General features: G+C 46.4%; 2 protein-coding genes across 3 annotated transcripts in view; both read left to right on the top strand.

Annotated features, from left to right (window-relative positions):
- The first annotated feature begins 346 nt into the window (after positions 1 to 346).
- On the top strand, positions 347 to 9,549 carry LOC121675329 (ER degradation-enhancing alpha-mannosidase-like protein 2). 2 transcript variants are annotated; one of them, XM_042050676.1, is made up of 11 exons: positions 347 to 537; positions 606 to 716; positions 798 to 837; positions 1,198 to 1,303; positions 2,644 to 2,769; positions 3,419 to 3,630; positions 4,775 to 4,916; positions 5,189 to 5,313; positions 6,023 to 6,167; positions 7,263 to 7,384; positions 8,297 to 9,549. In XM_042050676.1, exons 1-11 carry the CDS (start codon positions 419 to 421, stop codon positions 8,786 to 8,788), a joined length of 1,740 nt encoding a protein of 579 aa, XP_041906610.1. In that variant the 5' UTR covers positions 347 to 418; the 3' UTR covers positions 8,789 to 9,549. The 2 variants fall into 2 exon arrangements, with proteins under 2 accessions (XP_041906610.1, XP_041906619.1); XM_042050685.1 differs by lacking the exon at positions 2,644 to 2,769.
- Positions 9,550 to 11,326: 1,777 nt separating this feature from the next.
- LOC121675320 (transient receptor potential cation channel subfamily C member 4 associated protein) overlaps positions 11,327 to 24,482 on the top strand; it is a 35,018-nt gene continuing 21,862 nt past the window's right edge. Inside the window, exons 1-3 of the mRNA XM_042050665.1 lie at positions 11,327 to 11,503; positions 21,806 to 21,934; positions 22,198 to 22,314. Of these exons, the coding sequence (XP_041906599.1) occupies positions 11,342 to 11,503; positions 21,806 to 21,934; positions 22,198 to 22,314 (408 nt within the window). The 5' untranslated portion in view covers positions 11,327 to 11,341. The remainder of the gene's footprint in view (positions 11,504 to 21,805; positions 21,935 to 22,197; positions 22,315 to 24,482) is intronic.

The raw sequence follows: 24,482 nt of genomic DNA, 5'->3' as shown, positions 1-24,482 counted from the left end.
TTTCCTGTCATTAAAACGGCGAGTTACAGCCTCCTGGGAGGTACCGCAGGAACCTCCCGCTTCTCCGCGAGCGGTTCCGGTGATAATTCCCGTAGTGAGAGCCCCACAGCCGCGCCCAGGCGGCAGCAACACCCCACAAGCCACCGAAGCCCCACCGCTCGCCCCGCGCACCCCGCACCGCCCCGGATGCGGCCCCGCCGCGCCGAGCGCTTCCGCCAGCGCGTGCGCCGAGCTCTCGCCGCTCCTATTGGCTGGAGGGGGCGGAGGGGGCGGGGCCTGGGGGCGGAGACTTTTCCCATTGGCTGTCAGGCGCGGGGGCGGGGCCAGGCGCGGGGCGGCCCTGAGGGCGCTCGGGGCAGGGGCACCGGGAGGGAGCGGGGAGCGCGTCCCGTGAGGGACCCGGGTGCGGGACGCGGCCATGCGAGGCCCCGGCGCGGCCATGCAGCGCTTCCTCTGCCCGCTGCTGTGCCTCTGGGCGCTGCGGCTGCCGGCGGGCACCAGCACGGCCGCCCGCGGGCTGGATGTCGCTTCCTACCGGTGAGTACGGAGCGGGCGGTGCGGGGCCCATCCGGGCCGGGGCTGAGCGCGCCGTGCTTGTGCCGCAGGGAGCGGGTGCGTGCCATGTTCTACCACGCCTACGAGCACTACCTGGAGAGCGCCTTTCCCTACGACGAGCTGCGGCCGCTGACGTGCGACGGGCAGGACACCTGGGGCAGGTAAGGGCTGTCCCTGGGATGGGGGATGGGGGATGCGCCGCCCCCCTCCGCCGGGTCTCACCTTGCTTCTCTCTTCCGCAGCTTCTCCCTGACTCTGATCGACGCCCTGGACACTCTGCTGGTGAGTAGGAGCCAGCCCTGAGTGCTCACAGCCTGCTCAAGGCCCCTGTGAGCCACCTGTACGCCTGGATTTTACGTGGTGGTGTCAAAAGTCAGTTATTCATTGACCTGGGAGCTTTGCATTTCCTTTTGTGTCACCCCTGGGAGGCAGGTGGCAGTGTCCCATTGCCCTCTGGAATAAAGAACTAAGGTGTGTGAAGAAAGCATTTTGAAGCAAGATGAAACTGTCAGTCAGTTTTTTAGTAATATCTGTTACTAATGATTTCACAAAATAGTAAAACCAAACTAAAATCAGCCCCAAATATTGAACTGCTCTTTGTTTTCCTGTGAACTCTAAGCCTGATTCTCTGTTTCCCTGCAGATCTTGGGAAATGTCTCCGAGTTCCAGCGAGTTGTCAATGTGCTGCAGGAGGGAGTGGACTTCGATATTGATGTCAACGCATCTGTCTTTGAAACAAACATTCGAGGTGAGGTGGGGTTTTCTGTAGGGTTTTGCTTGGGTTTCCCTTCTGTACGAGTCTCAGAGATAGTGGTGAGGAGGTGGTCAGAGGGAATTTGGGATGCAGAGTAACAGGACACATAAACAGAGAGAAAAATCCCAAACAAATGTCACTTCCTTTTAGTCTTTGCACGTCCCTTTTTGCTTCCTGTCTCAACACAAGCAGAAGTAGACGTGGCACTTTCAGTATTCTGGCGTGAGGTTTTCAGCATTGTAGTAAACATATTTTTCACTGAAAGAATACAGATTTTATCCTGTCATCTTTTGCATACTGTTTTGGATTAGAGATTATTAATTTCTAGGGTTATTCTTTTTTTTTTTTTTTTTTTTTTTTTGAAAATCACAAAGGCCTTTGGAATCTTGCACTGGGTTGGATGCTGGACTGCTTCAGTGCCATCCAACTAAAAGACACTGTCAGGGCACAGAACTGTTACTTGTGCTTTTGTTGTTTCTCCTGCCAAATAATTGCTGAGCTAATTTTTGCAGCAGTGTAATTTCTCTGTGGTTGTTATGTGACCATAGACAAGCCTGTGAAATAGCTAATATTAGCTAATATAGCTGTATTAGCTATATAAGTAATAACTAATAGCTAAGTATAGCTAATAACTCACAGCTGCTGTTAGTCATATGAAAATTCTTGACTCTGGCCTAGACAGTTTTCTCCAAGGGGCTTAAGAACTTTACACAAATAAATGTATTGTCTGGAAGAAATGAAACAGAATTCCCCTCATAAAGGTTTGTGTTCATTATACTGGTGCATAATATCATATATAATTGATTCTGATAGTCTTCAGGGCAGTGCAGGCATAGTAGGGCAAGTAGGGCCTGATGCTTCTAAAGTAACAGAAGAAAGATATAGAATCTGAGAGTGGTTTGGGTGGGAAAACACCTTAAAGATCATCCATTCCACCCCCTGCCACCGGTAGGGACACCTTCCACTATCCCAGGTTGCTCCAAGCCCCGTCCAACCTGGCCTTGGACACTTCCAGGGTTGGGGCAGCCACAGCTTCTCTGGGCACCCTGTGCCAGGGCCTCTCCACCCTCCCAGGGAACAATTTCTTCCCAATATCCAATTTAACCCTGTCAGAGGGTCAGTTTGAAGCCATCACTCCACACGTTTCTGCTGTCCTGCAAACAAGCAGAGAGAAACAAATCTCTCTTCTTTTGTGACATTTGAATCAGGCTGGTAAGGGTGAGCCATCTCACTTTTTTCCCCCCTAAACCATGCCTCTGATAACGATGAGCGTAACTGGTGTGAGATTTCCTTCCTCCCCACATGGTGTAATGGAGTCTGATGTGCCCTTGCAGTGGTGGGAGGGCTCCTCTCTGCTCACCTGCTCTCCAGGAAGGCTGGAGTTGAAGTCGAGGCAGGCTGGCCGTGCTCGGGGCCTCTCCTGAGGATGGCTGAGGAAGCAGCTCGCAAACTGCTGCCAGGTGAGCCCCTGTCTGCTTTGTGTCACGGTGCTGGGGGTCCTGAGCTGGCTGCTGCCTGTGATGGGAGATGCACTGCTTGATGAGCCAGCTCATAAACCAGCCCTGAGCTCCAAGCAAGTTTAGTTTGCAGGGAAGATGTGGCTGTATATGTGCACACATCAGTGTGTTTGTTGCTTGTTGAGAGGAACTGTGTTTAATATAAATAATAAATAAAGGCTGTGAGACAGCAGCTTGTAAAGACAAGAAGATGCTGCCTTATATGCTCCTTGTGGGCTGCAGCTGGGCTATGTGCCCTCGTGGCATGGCACTGTTCCCTTGTGTGCACCCATGGAGTGATCACAGCCTCAGTGTTTGCACTTTGCTGTCCAGTGTGGTTAGTGACTACCTTACCTGTGCTGTAAAAAATGTGGGGCTGCAGACTGCTGCTCTGGCAAGGTGGGAGATCCCAGGACCTTTCCGGGACTGGGTGTACCTTGGGATACCCTCTCTGCCCTTCCCAGGATCACACTCTACTTCTCCTTTTGTTCTCTGCAGTTACTCCAGACCCACTTCCTGCCCATGTGCAGTGGGATGTGAGGCACATGTTTGCTTGAGAGTCTGTTAAACACAACACTGAGCACTTCTGTGACCCCAAAATTCTGTGTTTCAGCTTTCCAGACCCCAACTGGGATGCCCTATGGCACAGTGAACCTGCTGCATGGAGTAAACCCTGGGGAGACCCCAGTCACCTGTACTGCTGGAATTGGCACCTTTATAGTGGAGTTTGCCACCTTAAGCCACCTTACTGGTGACCCAGTGTTCGAGGATGTTGCCAGGAAGGCTTTGAAGGCACTGTGGAAAAATCGCTCAGATATTGGGCTGGTGAGTGAGGAATGGACTTGGAACGTGCTGGGCTGCTTTTTGTGTAGTTTTGTGGGTGCAATTCTAGGCATAAAAAAACCTGAACAGAGAGGAGACAGAATTAGATAAATAACCACAGTGCTCACAACTGGGCTGAAGGCTCGTGCTTGACATTGTTGCTGACACCTGCAGCATCCACATCTCTGCTTTACTGCAGCAGCCCAACATTATCCCATTGTTCTGGCCCACACCAGATGTGGCTGGGAGACAAATGCCTCCTGCTGGGTGCTGCAGCTTTTGTGAGAGCAGCTGTAGCAGATTAAATGAGAGGTCTGTCTGATGCCTGATGGGACAAAGGCCTAGGGAAGTGAACAAGAGCATGGCAAGTGCACTGAGATACTACCAGCCTGTACAGCTCTGGGGTTCAGGAATATCCAGAGCTGGGAGCATTATCTCTGTGTTCACTGTCTCCTGCTCTTTTCTACTGTTGCTTTTTTAACTTCTGTGAACTCTTGGTGTTGCATATGTGAAGTGAAACAGATTTATTTATACCCTGTGTTTATTGCAACACATTATTCACACAGGCTGTGTGAAGAAATGGTTCCCTTTGTTTGCTTTGGGATTTGTTTATTTTTGATTTATACTCCAAATCCTCAGTCATTGCTGGCTTTTTTTCATGTTTGCTAAGAAAGACGTGATCATGTATTTAATTCTTCATCAGCTGGGTTTGTTCACAGGCTGAAGAGTGCCAGCATCTATTTAAATATTAACATGGCAGCTCTTGTGCCTTTGACATTCTTGGTCTCTATCTCTGTATCTGCACCTCTCCATCCTTCTGTACTCTTTTGTAAGTTCAGAATTAGGACCAGACACTTCATGTTGAAATTGTGCATTTTTACAGTACATTATAGTGTGTTGTTTTGGCCAGTGAAGCGTTGATAGAGGAAGAATAAAATGTTTATTATATATATAAAATACATTATCAGCATAAAAACGGTATTTTCTACAATTTGCATTTCTCTGATGCTGATAAATGTGTTGTGTAATGGAGAAAATGCTGGTTGGACTGGACATTGTCTAGCTGTGAAACTGATGGTCTGATAAAAGGACCAGGATTCCTTGTGTCACTTCAACTCACTCTCTCCTTCTCCTTCACTCCTTCCAGGTGGGGAACCACATTGATGTGATCACTGCCAAGTGGGTGGCCCAGGATGCTGGGATTGGGGCCGGGGTGGACTCCTACTTTGAATACCTGGTTAAAGGAGCCATCCTCCTGCAGGACAAGGAGCTGATGTCCATGTTTTTAGGTGAGTGGTTTGTTTTCTGTGAGAAGGGGCCCAGCACCTGTGGCAGGAGGAGATGAAGGATCTAATGGGGCACATTCATGACTGTTCCTGAAGCCTTTGCTGTAATATTTTTGAACAGTCTGTGGTAACAGTTACCAAAGTGAGCGCCCTGAGAAGTCATTCAGCATGGCTCAAGTGAAAAAGGGGCTTCTCTCATTCTTGAAAATCAGCTTTTTTTTTTCTTTCTTTCTTTTTGTTACACATGGCTTACCTACTCATCTGTTTCTTTACAGAATATAACAAAGCTATCAAAAATTACACCAAGTTTGATGACTGGTACCTGTGGGTTCAGATGTACAAAGGAACGGTGTCCATGCCTGTGTTCCAGTCCCTGGAGGCCTATTGGCCAGGCCTGCAGGTAAGAGCTGTCACAGCAGCAGCATCTGGTGATTCTGTTCATCTGTCAGGGCTTGGTCTTCAGGAAAAAAGTTACAAATATAACCCTCATCTGTGCAGGTTTAAAAGTTTGTGTTGATCTCTGGTGAAATCTACCGTAGCCTCAGCCTATAGAAGATGATGCTGAAGAAAATGTTGATTTTATTTAAAGTCTACAAAAAAGTCTCCCATTCAGCATGATGGGAGGGCAGTTTTGTTGTAGCAAACTCCTCTGACAGTGGTCCCATAGTCCAGATGGGAATGCAAGGAAAAGGAAACTCACCTCTCTTTTCTGTCACCTCACAAATGTTTCATTTGTGTGGATTTTTTCCCATCAAGAGCTTTGCTTTCTCATCAGTCTTCAGGTTTGGGCTGAGGCTTTATTATCTTCCCTAAGAGACTGCATGCTGGGATTGACAAAACATTTGAAGAAACACAGCCTTCTTTAAAAAAAATCAGAGACTTCATATTATTTCAGGTGTGGGAATGTGATCCAACAGAAAAGCAGCATTTTGAGTCTTACCTGTTCTTAAGGTATCCTGCCCCAGTATCAGTTACACCATCCAGACCTGCTGAAATACCCATTTCTGTCACTGGGTATTTCTTTGCCTGTAGGAATGGTATTGCATCAATTCCTGTGCTGGTTTTTCCTCACTCCCATGTTTTTTTGCTGATTGTTTCCTGTCTCTCAGAGCCTCATTGGGGATGTAGATAATGCCATGAGGACCTTCCTCAACTATTACACGGTCTGGAAGCAGTTTGGGGGCCTGCCCGAGTTCTACAACATTCCCCAGGGATACACGGTGGACAAGAGGGAAGGATATCCACTCAGGCCTGGTAAACAGAACTGAAATTAAATGGACATGGGCTCTTGCTTTAGCTCTGGTAGGGAGACCAAATGTTAGCAATATCTGCCCTCCACAATTTCCTCCCCAGTTTTGCCCTGACTCAGTTCCTGCACGGATTTTAGCAGGGATTTCCAGAGTCAGAGCGGCACATTTTGTTTTCCTCCACTCACAAAGGCAGGAAGGAAACAGGAAGCAAATCATAGTGCTAGTATAGAAAGGTGGCCTGGTAATGAATTTTGTTCACTGTGTGAGATTTGACATGTTTAAGTGTTAGATTGTCTGGCAGGGGGTGTCTCAGTCATGTGAAATGCTAAAGGGACTGCTCGTGTCCTTTAAATCTAGGAAGTGAAAGTGAGTGTGAATAGACCACTCCAGTTCTGCTTGAGTTCCAGAAATAAACTCCTTCTAGTTGCACTAGTAAAGCTCAACATCTAGAAGGGATTCTGTGTTGTCTGTGATACTGTAATGAAATAATCTCTCTTTTTTTCTGAGTTTTTACAACCCTGACCAAAAAAAATTTTAACTGGATTATTGGGTCCATAAATGTAAATGAGAATAATTAATTTCCTTTTGGACTGAGTGTTCAGTCCACATCCACACTGGACAAATCTACCAAGAATACTCATCAGCATTAAGGTATTACAGGATAAAGACCTGTTTCTTTAGTAAATAAACACAGCATGGTGCTTATGTTGTCTCTATAGAGTATTTCCACTGTGTTGTTTAAAAACTATATTTTGAGGGTTGAACTTCTTGTTTGTAATCATTTCCAGAAGCTTTTCTTTCTAACTTTGACAAGTGAGTATTAATCTTTTTGTCTCTTGCTCCTCTCCCACTCACTGAATGTAGGAGGGAACATTAGTCACTCTTACCTGAGCTGCTGCAGGCTGGTTAGAGGGAATTTCTTTGTCGCACATCCTTAGGAAAAGCAAATCTGTGCTTGGAGCCAGAGGAAACACAAGGCAAGCCAGGCTGTTCACCTGATCATGCTGAAGTATTTTTAAATTAGTTCAGGGAATAGCTCATCTTCCTGTGTGTATGGTTTGATAATCTTTGTGCTGGCAAATGTCTGGGTGTTTTGCAGAGCTGATTGAGAGCGCGATGTACTTGTACCGTGCCACGAGAGACCCCACGCTCCTGGAGCTGGGGAGAGACGCAGTGGAGTCCATAGAGAAGATCAGCAAGGTGGACTGTGGGTTTGCAACTGTGAGTGCTAAATCATCTGCCATGTCAGCTAAAAAGGGTTGCTAAACATCAGCTTTCAGAAGGTGTTCTCATGAGTGATGTTTTGCCATTGAGTCAAGCGGTCGCTGTGGGCAAAACATGACTTTTTTCCAACAAGCCCCTTGTATTTCTCTGTGAAGCTGCTCTGGTGACTGCTGGTCATGTTTCTGGTCATAGCTTCCCTCACAGTGGGCCAAATTCTGTCATGGGCTGTTGCACCAGAGCCCAAAACATGGGAAAGCACCACAAGCTTCTCCTGCGTTTCTAGTAGGTGTTGCAGCTGAGCAGGAACGCTCTTGTGCAGGCTCCTCCTGCCAGGTGTGTGATTCTGCTTTCCCACTAATGCCTTGAAAATCTGGTCAAACACACAAGAAGTGCAGTGAGTGATTTCTGTAATAGAGGATTTCAAACAAACTATCAAGCTCTATTTTACAAAAAAGTCTTTTAAAATATTGGGAGTAAGTAGGTAAAAGCCTTAAGATATTTTTCTTTAGCAGGGAAATGATGGGAAGCTCTTCTCCTTGGCCAGACTAAACTGAGGGCAGGTTTAAATGTTAGGAAGAAATTCTTCCCTGTGAGGGTGGTGAGGTGCTGGTACAGGTTGTGCAGAGAAGCTGTGGCTGCCCCATCTTTGGGAGTGTTCAAGGCCAGGTTGGACAGGGCTTGGAGCAGACTGGGACAGTGGAAGGTGTCCCTGTCCATGACGGGGTGGAATGAGATGGGCTTTAAGGTCTCTTCCAACCCAAAGCATTCTATGATAAGATACAGGGTGAGTTGGTGTCATACTGTGCTGTTTAACTGAAATTAATTCCAAGTTGTTTTTATTTTTCTCCCTAAATTCATAACTAACTGAATTTGATGTAACTGTAACCCACTCTATTTCTTCTCTTGTAGATTAAAGACTTGAGGGACCACAGGCTGGATAATCGCATGGAATCCTTCTTCTTGGCTGAAACAGTCAAATACTTGTACCTGCTCTTTGACCCAGACAACTTCATCCACAATGATGGCTCAGACTTCGATGTGGTGGTTACACCGTATGGGGAATGTGTCCTGAATGCTGGAGGGTACATCTTCAACACTGAGGCTCATCCCATCGACCCTGCTGCCCTGCACTGCTGTAGGAAGCGCAAGGAGGAGCAGTGGGAGGTGGAAGACTTGATGAGGGAGTTCTACTCACAGAAGAAAACCAAGAAATTCACTTTAAAAAGAGCTCCTGACCACGGTGAAGGGGAAAATGCAAAAGACCCTGGAGATGCCTCTTCAGAGAAAGCTGGAGAGAAGAGAAACTCTAAGAAAAGCTCACACTCCCTCCTGAGCTGCCCCAGTCAATCTTTTAACTCCAAGCTTGCAGTACTTGGACAGGTCTTCCTAGATAACACCTGATCCCCTTTGCACCATCCGTTTAAATTATTGAACTTGTTTCAGATTCTGGGAATATATTTTTATAGTTTCATAATGGAAAGTGTGGTATCTCACAATGTGAATTGTATTATGAAGTGAAACAACTTCTCATTAAATTCTGCTACTGCTCCTTTACAAGCCATGACTCAGATACCGGCTGGTAATGCTGTTGAGCTGCTGATCTCAAAGCAGTTGGTTGCCTGAATATCAAGCAGGTGTCCAGAAAGACAAAGGTCTACGTGTTAAATGTACCTTTTTTATTGCATTTTGTGAGTTTTACAGGCTTACAGAAAGACTCCAGCTTATTTTGGTCTATAAAAATGACCCTGAGTTTCTTGTCATAAGGGAAAAAGCAGGAATTACTGTAGCTTCACTACAGCTGTCTCTGCTCCATCTGTTACCTCTGGCCACTTTATAAGCATGTAGTTCATGTTGAAAAATTGTTGGCCAGTGGAGAAAACCTGTTTATTTTGAGGTGAAGGCTCAGATTTGTACCTCTGGCAGGTCTTTTGGGCATGAAGGGTGGCGTGGGGGGAGAGGAGCTCTTGGAACATGGAAAAGTGCTCAGTCCCCCTGTTTTCAGATGAGTGTGGGTCAGTACCTCCTGCTTGAAAACCACTTCAGTAAATGTCTACGTAATGTCTGGACAAAAAACTGAGCTGGAGGGTGGACAAGGAAATGTTTGATTGATTCTACAATGTAGCTTGCTTTCTTTTTAAAAAATCTAACATGCTTATCTCTTATTTCCCCATTTCCTTCTTCTTTTTAACTTCCCCTTGGGCCCCACTTATTTCACTGCACCTCAGTCAGTGCAGCCACCCCCGGGGTGCCCCAGCTGAGCTGAACACAAGCCCCCTTGGGTGGAAGGGGTCTCAGCCCAGGCTGAAACTGCAGCTCTGCCTTGGTGCAGGAGGCAGCTGAACAGATGTTCACGAACCTCTCTGTGTTCAGCTGACTGGGAAAATCCAAACCTTTAAATACATTATTAGTGTCTTTGCAACAGGTGTGTGCAGTGACCAGAAAAGGAGGAATCAGTAGTGTGACCAAGAGGTTTTCTTTCTAAAAGGAGGAATCAGTAGTGTGACCAAGAGGTTTTCTTTCTAAAAGGGAAAACAAAAAGAGCCAGGCAGAAAAGTGATGGACTTTCTTCAAGCCCGCTGGAAAGTGAGGGGGCTGGAGCAAGCTACACATAAGCTACAGTCATTTGAGTGTGCTAGAGGTACAGGATAAATAAATCCCTGTGGCCAGGGAAATACTTAAATACAACTGAACCAGTGCCCGGTCTGTGCTGCTGTGTGGTTGCCTTGAGAAAGTATTTCTTTTTAATTGTTTTGACCTGTACTAGTGCTGTAAAGTTAAATTAAATTTCCATTTTATCCTTTGGGGTAGAAATCCTGTTCCAGTTGTGAATGAACTATGGTGAGAGATGCTTGCAATGTTGGACAGGCATATTGGAAGGACTGGTAACCTACAGAGGTTCTAGTTGTATCCTCCTTTCCCAAGGCAGCTGGGACAGCTGCTGACCAGGTATTCTGCATTGATGCAGCTCTTGCAGCCCTACTGAGAGAGAGGAGCCCCTAAAACAGGCATTGTTGGACAACGATGGAGCTCTTCTTAGTGGCTCCTTGTTGTCACCACAGGTTATCTTTTTATTTTCCAGCCATTCACATTTCACACGCTCTTCATTGTTTAATCTGTGGAAAACAAACCCCAGGCCTTCTCCAACAGCTTTGCTCAGTGCTGGGTCAGGTCCTGAATCTCTCTTGGCATTGTCCTACCTGTGAGGTAGAGGAAAATAAAGGACATAATGGGGCAGGGAGCAGATCTCCATTAGATCCCTTGTGTGACCAGGCAGTTTGGTACCCTCATCCAAGAACTTCAGCAGCAGAACCAAGGCGCCGTAGCCTTGCGAGTGAGATTGTCCCTCAGCACCGCTGGAGCTGAGAGAACTCACTCATCTGTCCATGGCTACTGTGAGTAATTAGATGGATCTTGATTAGATTCACAGATTCTTCTCAGTTGGAAGGCACCCACGTGGATGATCGAGTCCAACTCTAAGCCAATGGCCCAGACAGGAACTGAAACGTTGGTATTTTGACCAACTGAGCTAATCTCAGTTTAGTGCTATGGTCCGGGTGACTCAGAATAACACAGGACAGCCTCAACTGTGCCTTGTTCCACTGTTACTCCATCTTACAAAGCCTTTATTTTAACAAAAACGAACTCTGAGCGCAGTTCTCGGTGAGCTTTTCCTTACACGAAAAACCGTGTGGCTGGGCCTTGCTGAGAGAAATAAAGGTATCGCAGCGGACATAAAGGCACCCCGATGGACACACGGCGGGGCCCGGCGGGAGGCAGAGCCGCGGGGAGCAGCAGCGCGGAGGGGCCGCGCTGTCCGTCCGTCCGTCCGTCCCTCCCCCCCGGCGGGTGTCCCTTCCGCCCGCCATGTTGGCCGGGCTCCGTTCCCCGCGGCTGCGCACAAGGCGGAGCGGGCCGAGGGGAGGGCTCGCTGTTTGTGTCCCCAGCGCGGAGGCCATGGCGGCCGTGGCGGGGGGCGGCACCGCGCCCGGCTCCGGCTCCGGCTCCGGCTCCGGCTCCGGCTCCGGCTCCGGCGGGGCCCGCGCCGCGACCACCAACATCTTGGCGCAGCTGCGGCACGGGCAGCTCAGCGGCCGCGGGCTGACTCGCGGGGCGCAGGTAACGCGCTGCGGGCCGCCCGTGGGACCTGGGCCGGGGGGGGAGCGAACCGGGAAGGGCCGCGGGGCCTGGGGGAGCCGTGGGGTTTGGGGCTGGGGGTGCAGCGCCTCCTGGCCGGGCCTCTCGCCGAGCTGCATGGCCGAGGAGAGCCCGGCTGGCCTAGCGGGGCCTGCGCGGGAGAACGGCCGCTCCCAGCCCGGGCTCGGCGCTCCGGAGCTCCCCGGACGTGCTCGGGCTTTGCCCCGGTGCTGGAGGGGCGTTCACAAGGGTGTCCCGGTGCTTTCGTGCTCCGTATCCCGCCTCCCCGGCCTCAGCCGGGCTGCAGCAGCACCGCGGAGCAGCACAGGCGTTTGCCGAGCCGTTCTCCGCCTCTTCGGTCGGTGTGGCCTTCCCTGCAGAGAAAGGAAGCTCTGCCTGGGACTGTAACAATGCAGCATCGAAATTTAAACGTATTTCCTGGACAAAGGCAGCCTCGTGGTATTAGGGCTTAGGAGACATTTTAGCTCTGTAACGCAGGTGGTTTCATGAGAAGCTGCTCTAGGTCTGCTTCTTGTTTGTCATCTTTCCCAGTTGATGATGCTGGGAAATACCAAGGAATGAAATCAGCTCCTTACCCTGGGCCTGTGCCTGTCGCGTGCTGATGTTGGCTTTTTTTGAGAAGCTGCTCAAGGATAATTAATTTCTTTTTTATGGAGAATAATTGGGATTTTTCTTGCAGATTAAATGCAAAATGGAGCAAAGACTGGGAAAATGAAACATGAGATAAAGAACTCGCATTCAGGTGCTGATTTATTGAGCTGAAGTTTCTTAAGAGAGGTCAGATGGAATAAAAATTGGCACTTCTCTAATTTACTAGTGCAGACAACAGCATTTGCCTTGATAAACAAGGATTCTGAGCAATTATTAAGAGAAGATTTGTTCATCATGAGTGCCTGTGCCTCATTCTGTAGCAGAGAGGTAAAAGAGCAGGTGATTTTTTACAGCTCTTTTGTCCTCATTTTGCTGCTTCCTCAGCTACTAGTTTGGTTAATCCTTAAGAAGAGCCAGTAATTTGCGTGAATATAAACCTGTAGTGACTCTTTTGAAGGAACTTATTTCCTTGGGATTGTTTTAGGAGTGGATTTCCTATGACATGTGGACAAACTTTGTCTCACTGCCTTACCTGTCCACCTCTGCACTCTTTCTTTCATGCACCTCCTCAACCACTGCAATTTCAGTCAGGTAAACCTGTACCAACCTTACGCACCTCTGTTGTCTGTAGGATGGTGCTTCCACCTCTGCGCTTTGGTTTGCTTGAAAAACTCAGTGGTACTGCTTTCATTTCAGGCTTTTAAGCTTTTACAGCAATCAAGGAAACTTCTGCTGGTTGCCTCCTCCTTATAATGCCCAGAAAATGAGGTGGGGTTTTTGTTGCTGTGGCTTTATTTTGTTTTGTTCTGTTTCACTTGAAAAATTTTGTCATCCTTGTGCTGCCCTGAGAGTTAAAGCTTGGACACATAAAGCTCCCAGCACTTCATAAATGCTGTAGGAGGATGTTTTAAATCACTTTGTATGAGAGCATGGGGTGACAGTACAAGGGTAAATGGCTTCCCACTGCCCGAGAGCAGGGATGGATGGGATATTGGAAGAAATTCTTCCCTGTGAGGGTGGGGAGGCCCTGGCACAGGGTGCCCAGAGCAGCTGTGGCTGCCCCTGGATCCCTGGAAGTGTTCCAGGCCAGGCTGGACGGGGCTTGGAGCAACCTGGGCTAGTGGAAGGTGTCCCTGCCCATGGCAGGAGTGGCACTGCATGAGCTCTAAGGTCCCTCCCAATCCAACCCATTCTGTGATTCCCTTGGACTAAGATGGGGAAAAACAACTCCCTGAATGGTTTTGAACTTTATATCCATGTTTCTGTGCTTTTACCCTGAATCAGTTTTTTTGTTTGTAGATGATCTAAATACAAAACACTTTGATGTAACTTTTAAAGAAGCACAAGGCAGTTTTGGCTGCTTTTTTTTTTTTTTTTTTTAAGTTCTATTTTTTAGCAAAACATTCCCAGTTTTCCTGCAGTTGACTCCTCAGTGGCAGCGTGGGAGCCCTTGCTTACATTTCTCGACAGATTTGCTCCTGAAAAGCCTGAGAGCAGGTCAAGTTGCTGTGTTGAAGTCTAGAGCAAGTCATGAGAGTGTCCTTGAAGCTCTTTCTAGCTGTCTTTTGGAAGGAAGTTTTGGGTCATGTGCTGCCTGGACTGCACTGCTGGTGTCCTGTGGGGATGGGAAACCCTTCACAAGATGTTAATTCAGGGTGATGGGGGAACACAGTTCCGTGCTGGGGTACCTGCCGTGGGCAGCAGTGGCATTTATCCTCGAACAAAGCTTTGTGTACTATTCTTAGGTGATCTCAAGATCCATTTTTGTATGAGGAAAGCTGGGGCTTAGCTGTGAGCTGGGATGGATCACTCCTGACAGGCCTGCATCTGAAAGTTTGTAGCTCTGATCTTGCAGGGACATAAAAGCATTTTTGACAGCAACAGCCCCCTGAATATCTGGCAGTTTTGAGGTCATCTGAGGCTCTGAAATCTGGATCGCTGCTTGTTCCTGCTGTGCTCACCTACCCTGAGCCCTTGGCTTCCTTGCCATTTGGTGTCTTGCTTTATTATTAATAATAAATTATTCAGAGAAAGGCAACAGAGCTGGAGAGTCAGTCATATGAGGAGTGGCAGAGGGAGCTGGGAAAGGGGCTCAGCCTGGAGCAAAGGAGGCTCCAGAGGGAACTTCTGGCTCTGCACAACTCCCTGACAGGAGCGCGCAGCCAGGTGAGGGTCAGGCTCTGCTCCCAGGGAACAGGGACAGGATGAGAGGAAATGGCCTCAGGCTGTGCCAGGGGAGGTTCAGGCTGGACATCAGCAGGAATTTCTTCCTTGAAAGGGTTGTCAGACATTGGAAAGGGCTGCCAGGGAGATGGTGGAGTCCCCGTGTCTGGAGATGTCCAAGAAACAACTGGACGTGGCACTCAGTGCTCTGGGCTGGCTGACAAGGTGGGGATTGGTCACAGGTTGGACTCTACGGTCTTGGAGGTCTTTTCCAATCTAAATGATTCTGTGATAAGACGTTGATTAGCTAAAGCAGATTACAGTAGATACTGCCATTATTTGTTCCTATATCCGTTTTATCCACATTGCTGGCATCAGCTGCTGCCCTGCACACAGGCCTCGGTGTTGGTATCAGATTGCATAACCTTGGATCAGGATTTGCCCCTGCCCTGAGCACAGAGCCAGTGCAAGGGGCTTTTGCAGGTGCTGGTGAGCCAGCAGCAGGAACAGCTTTCCAGAAGCAACACATTTCTAATAAGGAAGAATATTGGTTGTGAGGGGCCTGGTGTGTTGTCCTTCTCGGGGCACAGCTGTGCCATGGATCACAGGCTCTGGAACAAGGTTTGTGCTGCTGTTCCTTGAAAGCCAAGAACACTCTGGCTCAGCTGATCAACTCAAATCCCCTTAGCAAGAGGGTACACACTTCATCTGCTGCAAGCCAGCTGTGAACAATGTGGATATGGCATGAAACCAGAAGATTTTAGGTGCAGCTCTGGGAATTCCTGTAGACAGAGCAGTGTAATAATGGACTAACAGGGATTTGTTGGCAAATTTACGTGCTCCTGGTGCAGTCCCAAGAGCTGAACGTCAGCACTGGTCTCACCCTCACACGATTGCCAAGGCTTAGCTGAAACAATCAGAATGGAAAAAAAGAGTCTATTTTTCCAGCTGTATTTCATGCTTTGCTATCCCTAGGAGCAGACACTTCCCTTAGCAGGATAGTCCCTATCCACTCTAAAAAAAGCTCTGTGGAAGGAGAACTTTTTCTTTCTCAGACATCCAGATTTCCAAAAGCTCCTGCCATTGCAGGTTATCAGCAGGAGTGGCTTCCTAACCCTGAGAAAAGATTTTGTTTTCGAGTCAGTTTTTTGTTTCCTCCTTACAACAGCACCAACAAACCAACATTCACGTGAATATAATCCACTTGAGTAGCTTTAATTGTGTGGGTGTTAGCAGGCTTAGGCCTCTTCAGGGGAGGACAGTGAGTGAATGTTGGAAATCCTGGACATGCTTTTATTATGTAACGGGACCAGAGCTCTGTCATGCACTAGAAATGCTCAAAAAGTGACTGTGTTGGACTTTAGTTGTGTTGGTGTCTGTTTTTTTTGTGTGACTGAAGATGAGTGAGAAGAAAAATGTAGACATGGTACTCTTTATCCCTCTGCTTTTTCTTAGCTAACCCTACAGATTTTGTTTTCTTTCAAAATGAATTAAAGAAGAAACTTAGGAAGTTCCAAGGAAAAGTAACAACTGAGAAGTAATACAATTTTAATATAATTATACATATTAGTTGATTTATTTTTCTCTGAGAGTAAGATCAGCAAAGCAAACACTAGTAGCTCTGTTCTGATCTGGTAGATCCTGTAGTGGGTTTGGCGAGCTGCTGGTGTCAGAGGTCTGGGTTGGAATTGTCTTTTTCTGGGAAGTGCTGTGGGGATTGGAGATTCAGGAGACCCGTTCCTTGCCTGGGTAGACCAGCTCTGCTTCCAATTCTGATGAGTAGAGCTGTGGTCTGGGAGCTGTGGGAATGGTTAGGCCTGGCTGCAAGCTATGGCATGTTTTCTCCTAGGACAATGTGTCCCTGGGTTCATGCCTGGCTTTTGGGTTGGCAGGAGAAGGGATGGGGGGCCCCAGCCAGGGCTGGGGAGGATGGAGAAACAGGGAATCTAGTTAAGGGAATCTTTATCTGCACTTGAAGAATGAAGGAGCTGGAAAGAGGCTGGACATAGGTGCTCTTACACGGACTTCTCCCGGCAGAGTTTCCTTTTAGGAATAATACTTGTGGGGCTGTGCCCTGTGTTTGATCAGCTGGTGACTGACCACAGTGTGTTCTGCCCGGGAGCTGCAGGGCTGCAGTTCTCAGTTTCTCCCTTGGAATGCTTTCCAGAATCGCTCCATGGGCCAGCAGCTGTGTTCCTGCAGAAGCTGTTGTGTTAAAACCAAAACTTGCAGGGTCATTTGCCTTGGTCACAGGCTTTTGTGGGAAAAGTTGTGTGAGGAGGGAGAGAGCTTAGCCAGGCTGATGGATGGTTGTTAGCAACTGGAAAGGAAAATGCAGTAAAAAGCTGGGATGGTGGGGCACTCCCCAAAATCCTGGACAATCATTCTCCTGGCAGTCTGTCAGAGAGGACTTCTTGAATTATTACTGTTCAGAGGAAAAATAATTTTTTAATTGCACAAATATTAGTTTTCCTGGTTTTTTTTAAAGGTACAGCCTAAAAGGCTTGAAGGAAAGGATATGGAAAGGCTTTGATATTATTAAAAATACATAGAGACCGTGTGCTTGCATCTCTCTATCAAGATCCATAATCTTGTGCCTGTTTCTTTTTAAACTTTCAGGACATTTGAATATATACTCCAGAAGTGGTCATGGAAAATACCAAGAATGGAAATTCTGCTTTTTTTTAAAAGCACATCCAGTCTTAATGTATGGTTGCAATGAGAAATTGAATTTAAAAAGCTTCTGAGCAATGTGTCATAGCTGTGAAGTCTGTCACAGCAGCAATCCTTCTGTGCTGTGAAGGATTCCTGGACACCTGAGTCACTGGTTTTGCTTTCTGAAAGGTAACAGCAAATGCCCTCCTGTAGGGCTCAGCAAGACAGTGAAATGTTTGAAGGGTAAAATGTGAAATAGAGACACAATTTTCAGGAAACTGTTTGCCCTGTTTTGGAGAGCAAAGGGGGCAGGATTAGCTCGTGGTGTTTCTGCTGCTGTCACCACTCCTGGGCCTTCGGTTCGTTGGCAGTTTTGGGAAGACACAGAGGTGTCACTGACCACAGCTCAGCACAGGGGTGGAGGCAAGGTTAGGAAATCAGAGATTTGCTTTGTAGAGCAAGGAGAATTATCACAGTGCAGGAGCACAGGTAAGACGGAAAATCCTCACTGGAAGGGGAAGGGATTTGGAAGCAACTTCAGCTCCCAAGAGATTTCAGGGCAGTAAGAAGTGTTTTGGCAATGCTGGTAACACAATGCTGAGCATGTGCCAGGGCATGGACATGGAGCAGGGGGGAAGAGCTGCTCCTGTGCTGCTGGAGAGGCTGTGCCTGGAGGATGAGCAAAGTGGAGGGGGAGAAGTGAAAGGGAAACTAGACTGATCAAGGGGTGGATTTAGGCAAGTATTAACATATAACTTCAGGAAGATGCAGGTATAATTATTTATTGACCATCATGAAAATTGGTGTTGTCAGGGCGGATTTAGGCTGGATATCAGGGAAAGGTTCTTCCCCCAGAGGGTGCTGGGCACTGCCCAGGCTCCCCAGGGAATGGGCACGGCCCCGAGGCTGCCAGAGCTCCAGGAGCGTTTGGACAGCGCTGCCAGGGATGCCCAGGGTGGGGTTGTTGGGGTGTCTGTGCAGGGCCAGGGGCTGGGCTTGACAGTCCTTGTGTGTCCCTGCCAACTCAGGAGATTCTGTGCTGTTTATTCTGTCATTTTTGAAAGGATTTAAAAGATAGGAGGATTAGAAAGAAAATTAAAAGAAATATGCAGAGTTGTATGCAGTGTCTTTATTCAGCACTTTGTATACTGTCAAGGAAAATTATGCACAAAACTTATTTAAACTGTGTAGTCAGAAAGTGTTCCTATGGTAGTTAACAGTCTTTGGAGTAATCTTCTGGGAAATCCTGAGCTCCAGTTCCTTGGGAGTCTTCAAAGAGAAAACCACTCAGTCTGTTCTACCTTACAGTCATGGGTGACACATTTTTATCTCTGAATTTGAATCCTCTCAAAGGTCTCTCATTGCCCCTTCCAGCAAATCCACGCTGCCACAGCTTCCTGGCACAGCTGGAGCAGGGGGACGTGGATGGTTCTGGTGAGGTGGCGATCGCCTGGCTGGGGAACAGCATTCAGGAAACCACAGGTGTAAAACCGGGGTTGTATGGACAGATTTGGACTGGGACATGGCTTGGGAGCTCTGCATGAGCTGCTGTGTGCCACTGTGTTTTCAGGGATCTGCCTGGAACAGAACCACTCCAGAGAGTTCCAGTGTGCTGTCCTTGGGTTTCTCTGTGAGCCAGAACTGGGATATGTTGCAGCAATCTGGGAAGTGACCGTGTGGAGTCCTGGTGTTTGTGCCAGTTTGGTTTGCTGAATCTGCGTCTTAGGGAGGCTTTGATGCTGCTGCTCTTGTTTTCCCAGTAATTGATCCTTATTCTGGCATGTCCTAACGCCAGCAAGGTGTGACAGCTGCCAGCGCTTGGGGAGGTCCTGGCTTTTAATGGATGCCTCTTCCAGCTGGGCTGCTACAGCCTCTCCTTGCTAGATAATACCTAACTTCTCAAGTTTTGTGTGCAAGATTTCAAGCATTTTATCCAGAGCTTTTCAGTAAAAGAAGAAAATCAGTGTTGGATTACACTTTTCGTGCTTGATTGAGGTAAAAAAGTTCTACAGAGGAAAGGAGCCCCAAAAGACCCAGGGCTGATTTTGATGACTATTCAGTACAATTTCCCCCAAAAGAAAATCAGTTTTGCTTATAAATGAAAAGCATTGACTAGCTGCTGTTACAGAAAACAGGAGATACACTTTTGAACCAAAAGAAAGACAGCTCCACAAAGTCTGATTGAATTTTAATCCCTTCACAGAATCCAAAGTCTTTGCATTGGCAAATACCACCCGGCCACAATGGAAATATCCCAAGCCAGAATATCCTCAAATCCAGAGCAGGGACCACAAGCCAGAGCTTGCAGTAAAACCAAAGATGTGTTAAATCAAGAGAAAGAAAACCTTTTTTTAATTATTTTTTATTTTTCTTTTGAAAGCAGTTAAAAGATGATGAGAGCAAGGAAACATTTGCTTCACTCTTTTAGAATTGCAGTTCTGAAAGGTTCCTGTGGCTTCCTCTCGGAGCCTGGGGCAGGGAGAGGAAGCCCTGCTAGTACAGAAATGGGAGCAGAGATGGCTCAGATGGATCCTGCCCCAAACCAAGAGGCATACATGTGATTAAAAATGTGGTGTTAAAACCCAGGACAAGGTTTTAATGTTAATTAAAGGTTTTTGGCCTTTCCTGAGAGCATTTAAGTGCTGAATTCTGTTCTGTGCTACTGGAACCTGAGATTGCAGCCTGTGTATGTCATCCCTGCCTGTGGTATCTTCCACATCAGCTGGGGCTGGGGAGTTGGACTCTTTCCCTGGCATTTTGCTGTGTGTTCTTTGCACTTTGCCCAGCAATTCATCCAGTTCTTCCCACTGCCTGTGGGGTTTGTACTCCTCCCACACCTGGGATGGGGCAGTGGTAGAGCTCCTTTGGCTATTCTGTGCTCGGTATCTCAAGGAGAAATGGAATCTGTGACTTCCAAGGAGCTGACCCAGACCCCAAATGATGAGAGGTCATTTTGGCTTTCTGGTTTGGTCCTTTGCTATTTCTCAGTCTTGGAAGGAAATGGTATCATTCTCCAGCAGTGCTGGTTGATTTCTCTGATTCAGAAATCAGAAAGCAGGGAAAAGTTAAAAACTGGAGAGAATTTTATGTCCCAAGTGTGCTCATGCTGTTTCAATCACTGCTTGTAGTAAGAAAACCTGGTACTTCAAGACCCTCAAAATTCTTATTTACCTAAAATTTTAAGTATTTCATCAGCAAAAGAATCCTAAGTACGTGGGGATCTTACAATGAGGGTGAGGACCCACATTAGATACATTACCAGGCTGAGTTCTCAGCTTCCATCAGTTTTCTGGTCTTCCTGTATAACAAGCAGTGAAGAGGGTTAAAATCTCAGTCAGAAATTGGAGTATATTTGCATATAGTTGCCTAATCAGGAATTGAATGGCCCTTTGGAATTGTGCACTGAGCTGTGTCTGAGAACGATGGCTTGGCTGAAAGAATAAGAAGCGAGATTTAAGCAGGTGGGAGGGGAATGTCACTTAACCACAGAAAGGTGCAGAATGAGAGCAGCTTAGGGGTTTAGGCCTAGGAGTAAGAGCAAACCCACAAATGTGTCAGTGGGGTTTAGGGTGGATATCAGGGAAAGGCTCTTCCCCAGAGGGTGCTGGGCACTGCCCAGGCTCCCCAGGGAATGGGCACGGCCCCGAGGCTGCCAGAGCTCCAGGAGCGTTTGGACAGCGCTGCCAGGGATGCCCAGGCTGGGGTTGTTGGGGTGTCTGTGCAGGGCCCAGAGCTGGGCTGGGTGATCCTTGTGTCCCTTCCAGCTCAGGACATTCTGTTTTCTAAGGTTTGCTTTGAGGTGCTGACCAGAGGATTGGGGTTTTCTTTATTTTGTTGTTTTTATTTGGAGGGCGTATAAAATGTTTGCAAACCCAGCCAAAAATGCTGCTGGAATTGTTGTGTGCTTTACCTTATCCTGTGTACAGTGATAAGTCCCTGTGTTGGGGCTGGTGTAGGTACCTCTGAAGTATCAGAGAGGAAAGGAGTTAAAGCTTGGTTTTCATTGGCTGGATGGTGAATTTTAATTTTAAGGTCCTACGCTCCTCCTTGACAGATTCTCCTGGCGTTAACCTGGAAGTATTCAGACTTCAAAACATCTTTCATGGATTTTAAGCAGAATATTTCAGTCTTGTGGTGCTACTTCTTTTTTTTAGGTGTTAAACACAGTGATGAATATGAGTAGCAAATGCCAAGGTGTTCTTTTTTGTGGTTGCAGCCTGTTTCTCAGGATAATGCCACTTATCCACTGATAATGACACTTATCCACTAAATCTACTGATTTAGTTGGTGGTCTCCATCTACAACCCAAGCCCAAGACTACAGAGGGAATTTTCTCTCTGTCTTTGATATGTTCCTGCTTGTAAATCTTCATGGTTTGGGTCATTACTGTGACCAATAATGACTTCAGGGACTTGGCTGAGGGAATACTCCTTTCTAGCTGAATGCATCAAGTAATGAAGCCTTTCCATCCTCAGCATTCTTCACCTTGGACCAGTGTAATTTGAGACAGTGGCAGGGCGCCCATTTCCTCCTTCACTGACCTGTCAGTTGGAGTTCTGCTAATGGAATTGTTTAGAGACTAATGTGTTCCCATTTTAAAATACACAATCAATAGAAAAATACAGGATGAGATTATGTACTCTAAATGACATCTGCTTTAAGCAGATTAATATTTGTCTGTGCTGCTTAAGATACTTTACATCTGTAAAATTCTGCAGTTACCTGTCCTGGATAAATTGCTGCATGGGAAGACATACTGGATTTTGTAAGCTCTTTTTCCAGGAAGGTGCTAAGGTTATTTTCCTGGTTATGAAGCATTGGACACATGGGAATTACGTTCTTCCTTCATTGCAGATCACAGAGGCCTTGTTGAAGGAAAGAGATAAACAAGCAAAATGGAATGGGATCCCCCTGCTGTTGCAGAAGCTGTACGAGCACAGCCACCCAAACAGCGACTTCTCCCAGTGCCAAAGCATCCTAAAGGTACTGCCTGCACACTTCTTCCTAAAGCTTGAGATACTTTTGTTGTGGGTTTCTTTAAAGTCTACTGTGATCATACTCCATACTCTGTTAATTATTTAAGCTGTCTGCATGGTGGTATCTGTCAAAAACTGGCTGGTAAGTGAGAGCTGGGGTTGCAGGTGATGATGAGTCAGTGGATCGCACAGACAGTGGAATATAATTGTGTTTATACTGATGAACAGTTTTGTTTTTGAACCATCTCTGTATTTATTCCCTACATGCAGGAAATTTCTCCACTCCTTTCGATGGAAGCCATGGTTTATGTCACAGAAGACAGAAAAGCTGCTCAAGAGTCCAGTTTCCCAAACACATACACATTTGACTTGTTTGGAGGAGTCGATGTAAGTGTGTTTTTTCAACAGTATCAAAAGATCTGTATGATAATCATCCCACTGAGAAATCCTTCAGTGAGGTCTTTGAAGCTTCTAAAATTCAAGCTACAGAATGACTTTACCAATTTGATGTTAAGCATTAGAATTTTGCCTCTTTCTGTTAATCAAAATAGGAAAAGGGTGTCTTTTTCAAGGTATTACATCCAAAGTGAGGTGTTTTTTTCTTATACAATCTAGAATACCTGGCTATTTCTTTAGTCACTCTGTTTTTGCCATGAAAAAGATTAGACCTTCAGTTCTGAATGAAGACAGTTTCAAATGCTTCCTAGTTGTGAGATAAAATAACACAATTGGCCTTGGAGCAGTGAGAATTTCACTTAACATTGGGGGATCTGGGGCAGTTTGAGCACACCAGGGCTGTGTCTTAGCCAGGTTGTCTGTTTATTGCTTCATCTATGGCAAAGTTTTTTAAACAGAACTGGAAGGTTTCTGTGGACATTTTGGCAATTTACCATTTTGTTTATTTGCTTTAATTCTACATTGCACAAATACCCATTTGCTCAGTTTTATGGTGCCTGGCTCTGGCTTGGCTTTCATTAGAAATGTATGATTTGTATTTTCCAGTGAACTAATTGACACTCTATTTTTATTTAGTTTAACTAAACAGATTTTGCTATTTATTTCTTGTTACACTTAGCTTGCTTTTACTTAAAGCTTCTGTTTATGTTGTTTTGAAATGAGCACTGGTTTAGTTGTTCCTGTCAATTGAGGGCAAAAGCTTTCAACTACTCAAGCAAATGAGAACACTATGAAAATGTTTTCAATTTCCTTTGTTTTTAAAGGGAAATTGTGGTACTCCCTGAAGAAATGATTTTAACATAATGCACAGCATCTCTGTGTGTTGGGGACAGCTTGTTTTGTTGGGTTTGGTTGGTTGGGGCTTGGTTGGTTTTTTCCCCCTTGGGCTGGAGATGGTGAATGTCAGATACACTGCAATTACCTGGTGCTGTGCGCAGAGATTTGGCTGATAGAGGTGGGTTTAGTGGGATTAAAGGCAGTGATAGAAACCAGTGCTATGTGTTTTCAACAATCCTGCTCTAGGATTTGAAGGGAAGAAGTTTGATCTGCTGGTGCTGTGTGTGCCATGTGCTGATTTTATTTTGCAATATTTTGAGCTGTGGAACATGAGTAACTTTGAAGGACACTCAGTTTGCAGTGTACTCCCTAGGCTACAATGTGTGATAGTTAAAATATTTTTGGATTCTGACTGCCTTTACATTGAGGAAGAACAAAACCACCTTGGTTGGCTCCTCCCTTTATATGAATCCATGTAAAAGAAGACCTGAGAGTGCAAACACATGAGGTGATACACAAACCTCATGGATTTTATACCTGAATGCATCCCCATTCCAAGAAGCACGATCTCATAATTCCCTTTTTGCTCCTTCTGCCTCTGGTGAGAGGCAGAAAACCCAAGAATTAAAGCATAAACCCCAGACTTTGAGGTGTGCATTGTCCTCCTAAAACACAAGCCATTAATACGAGATCTGCAGTGTAATAATTAATAGGGTAGATAAAAATGCTGTCATTTTCTCTACCCTATTAATGCTACAGCTGCTACTACAAATATTGCTCGAAAATGTATATTCCTCTTAAAAGTTGCCTATTTATTTATGTCAGTGCTTATAAATGTGGCCTCCAGTGATGCCAGGTGGTTTCCTCTGTGTCTGGGTCAGTAGTTCATTAAAAGAAGAGTAAAGTTAAGATGGGACAAATAGATCAAGCTGTAAACTCGTAAGTATCTTGTGAGTTGGCATTGACAGGGTGATGCCAACGATTTTAAACTGAGTTTTAAACCCAGGGGCATTTGCAGTAGTTCTTGCAGAAGTCACCAGTTCCTTCTGGTAGCCAACTTTCATTTTTAAATAAACAGCTGTTTTTTCAAATGTTTTAAGCTAAACCAGTGGTATAGACTAGAGCAGCTAAAGATCAGTTCTGCATCAGTCAGAAGCACAGTCCTGGTCTTGGAAAGCTGATTGTTACATTCCTTTAATATAAATATAAATGTAAATATACCTACAGGGTCCTGTACACAAGTAGTGTCTTTTTGGTGCTGAGATAAAATCTGGAGCTGCTAAATTTTGTCTGGACCTGAAATGTTTTTGAAGCCCAGCAAG

Source organism: Corvus kubaryi, unplaced genomic scaffold, assembly GCF_017639235.1.
Source record: "Corvus kubaryi isolate FWS band 111438036 unplaced genomic scaffold, C.kubaryi_AGA036_p1.0 134, whole genome shotgun sequence".
Lineage (NCBI taxonomy): Eukaryota > Metazoa > Chordata > Aves > Passeriformes > Corvidae > Corvus > Corvus kubaryi.
The sequence above is the reverse complement of the archived record's forward strand: the minus strand, read 5'-3'. Positions and strand labels throughout refer to the sequence as shown.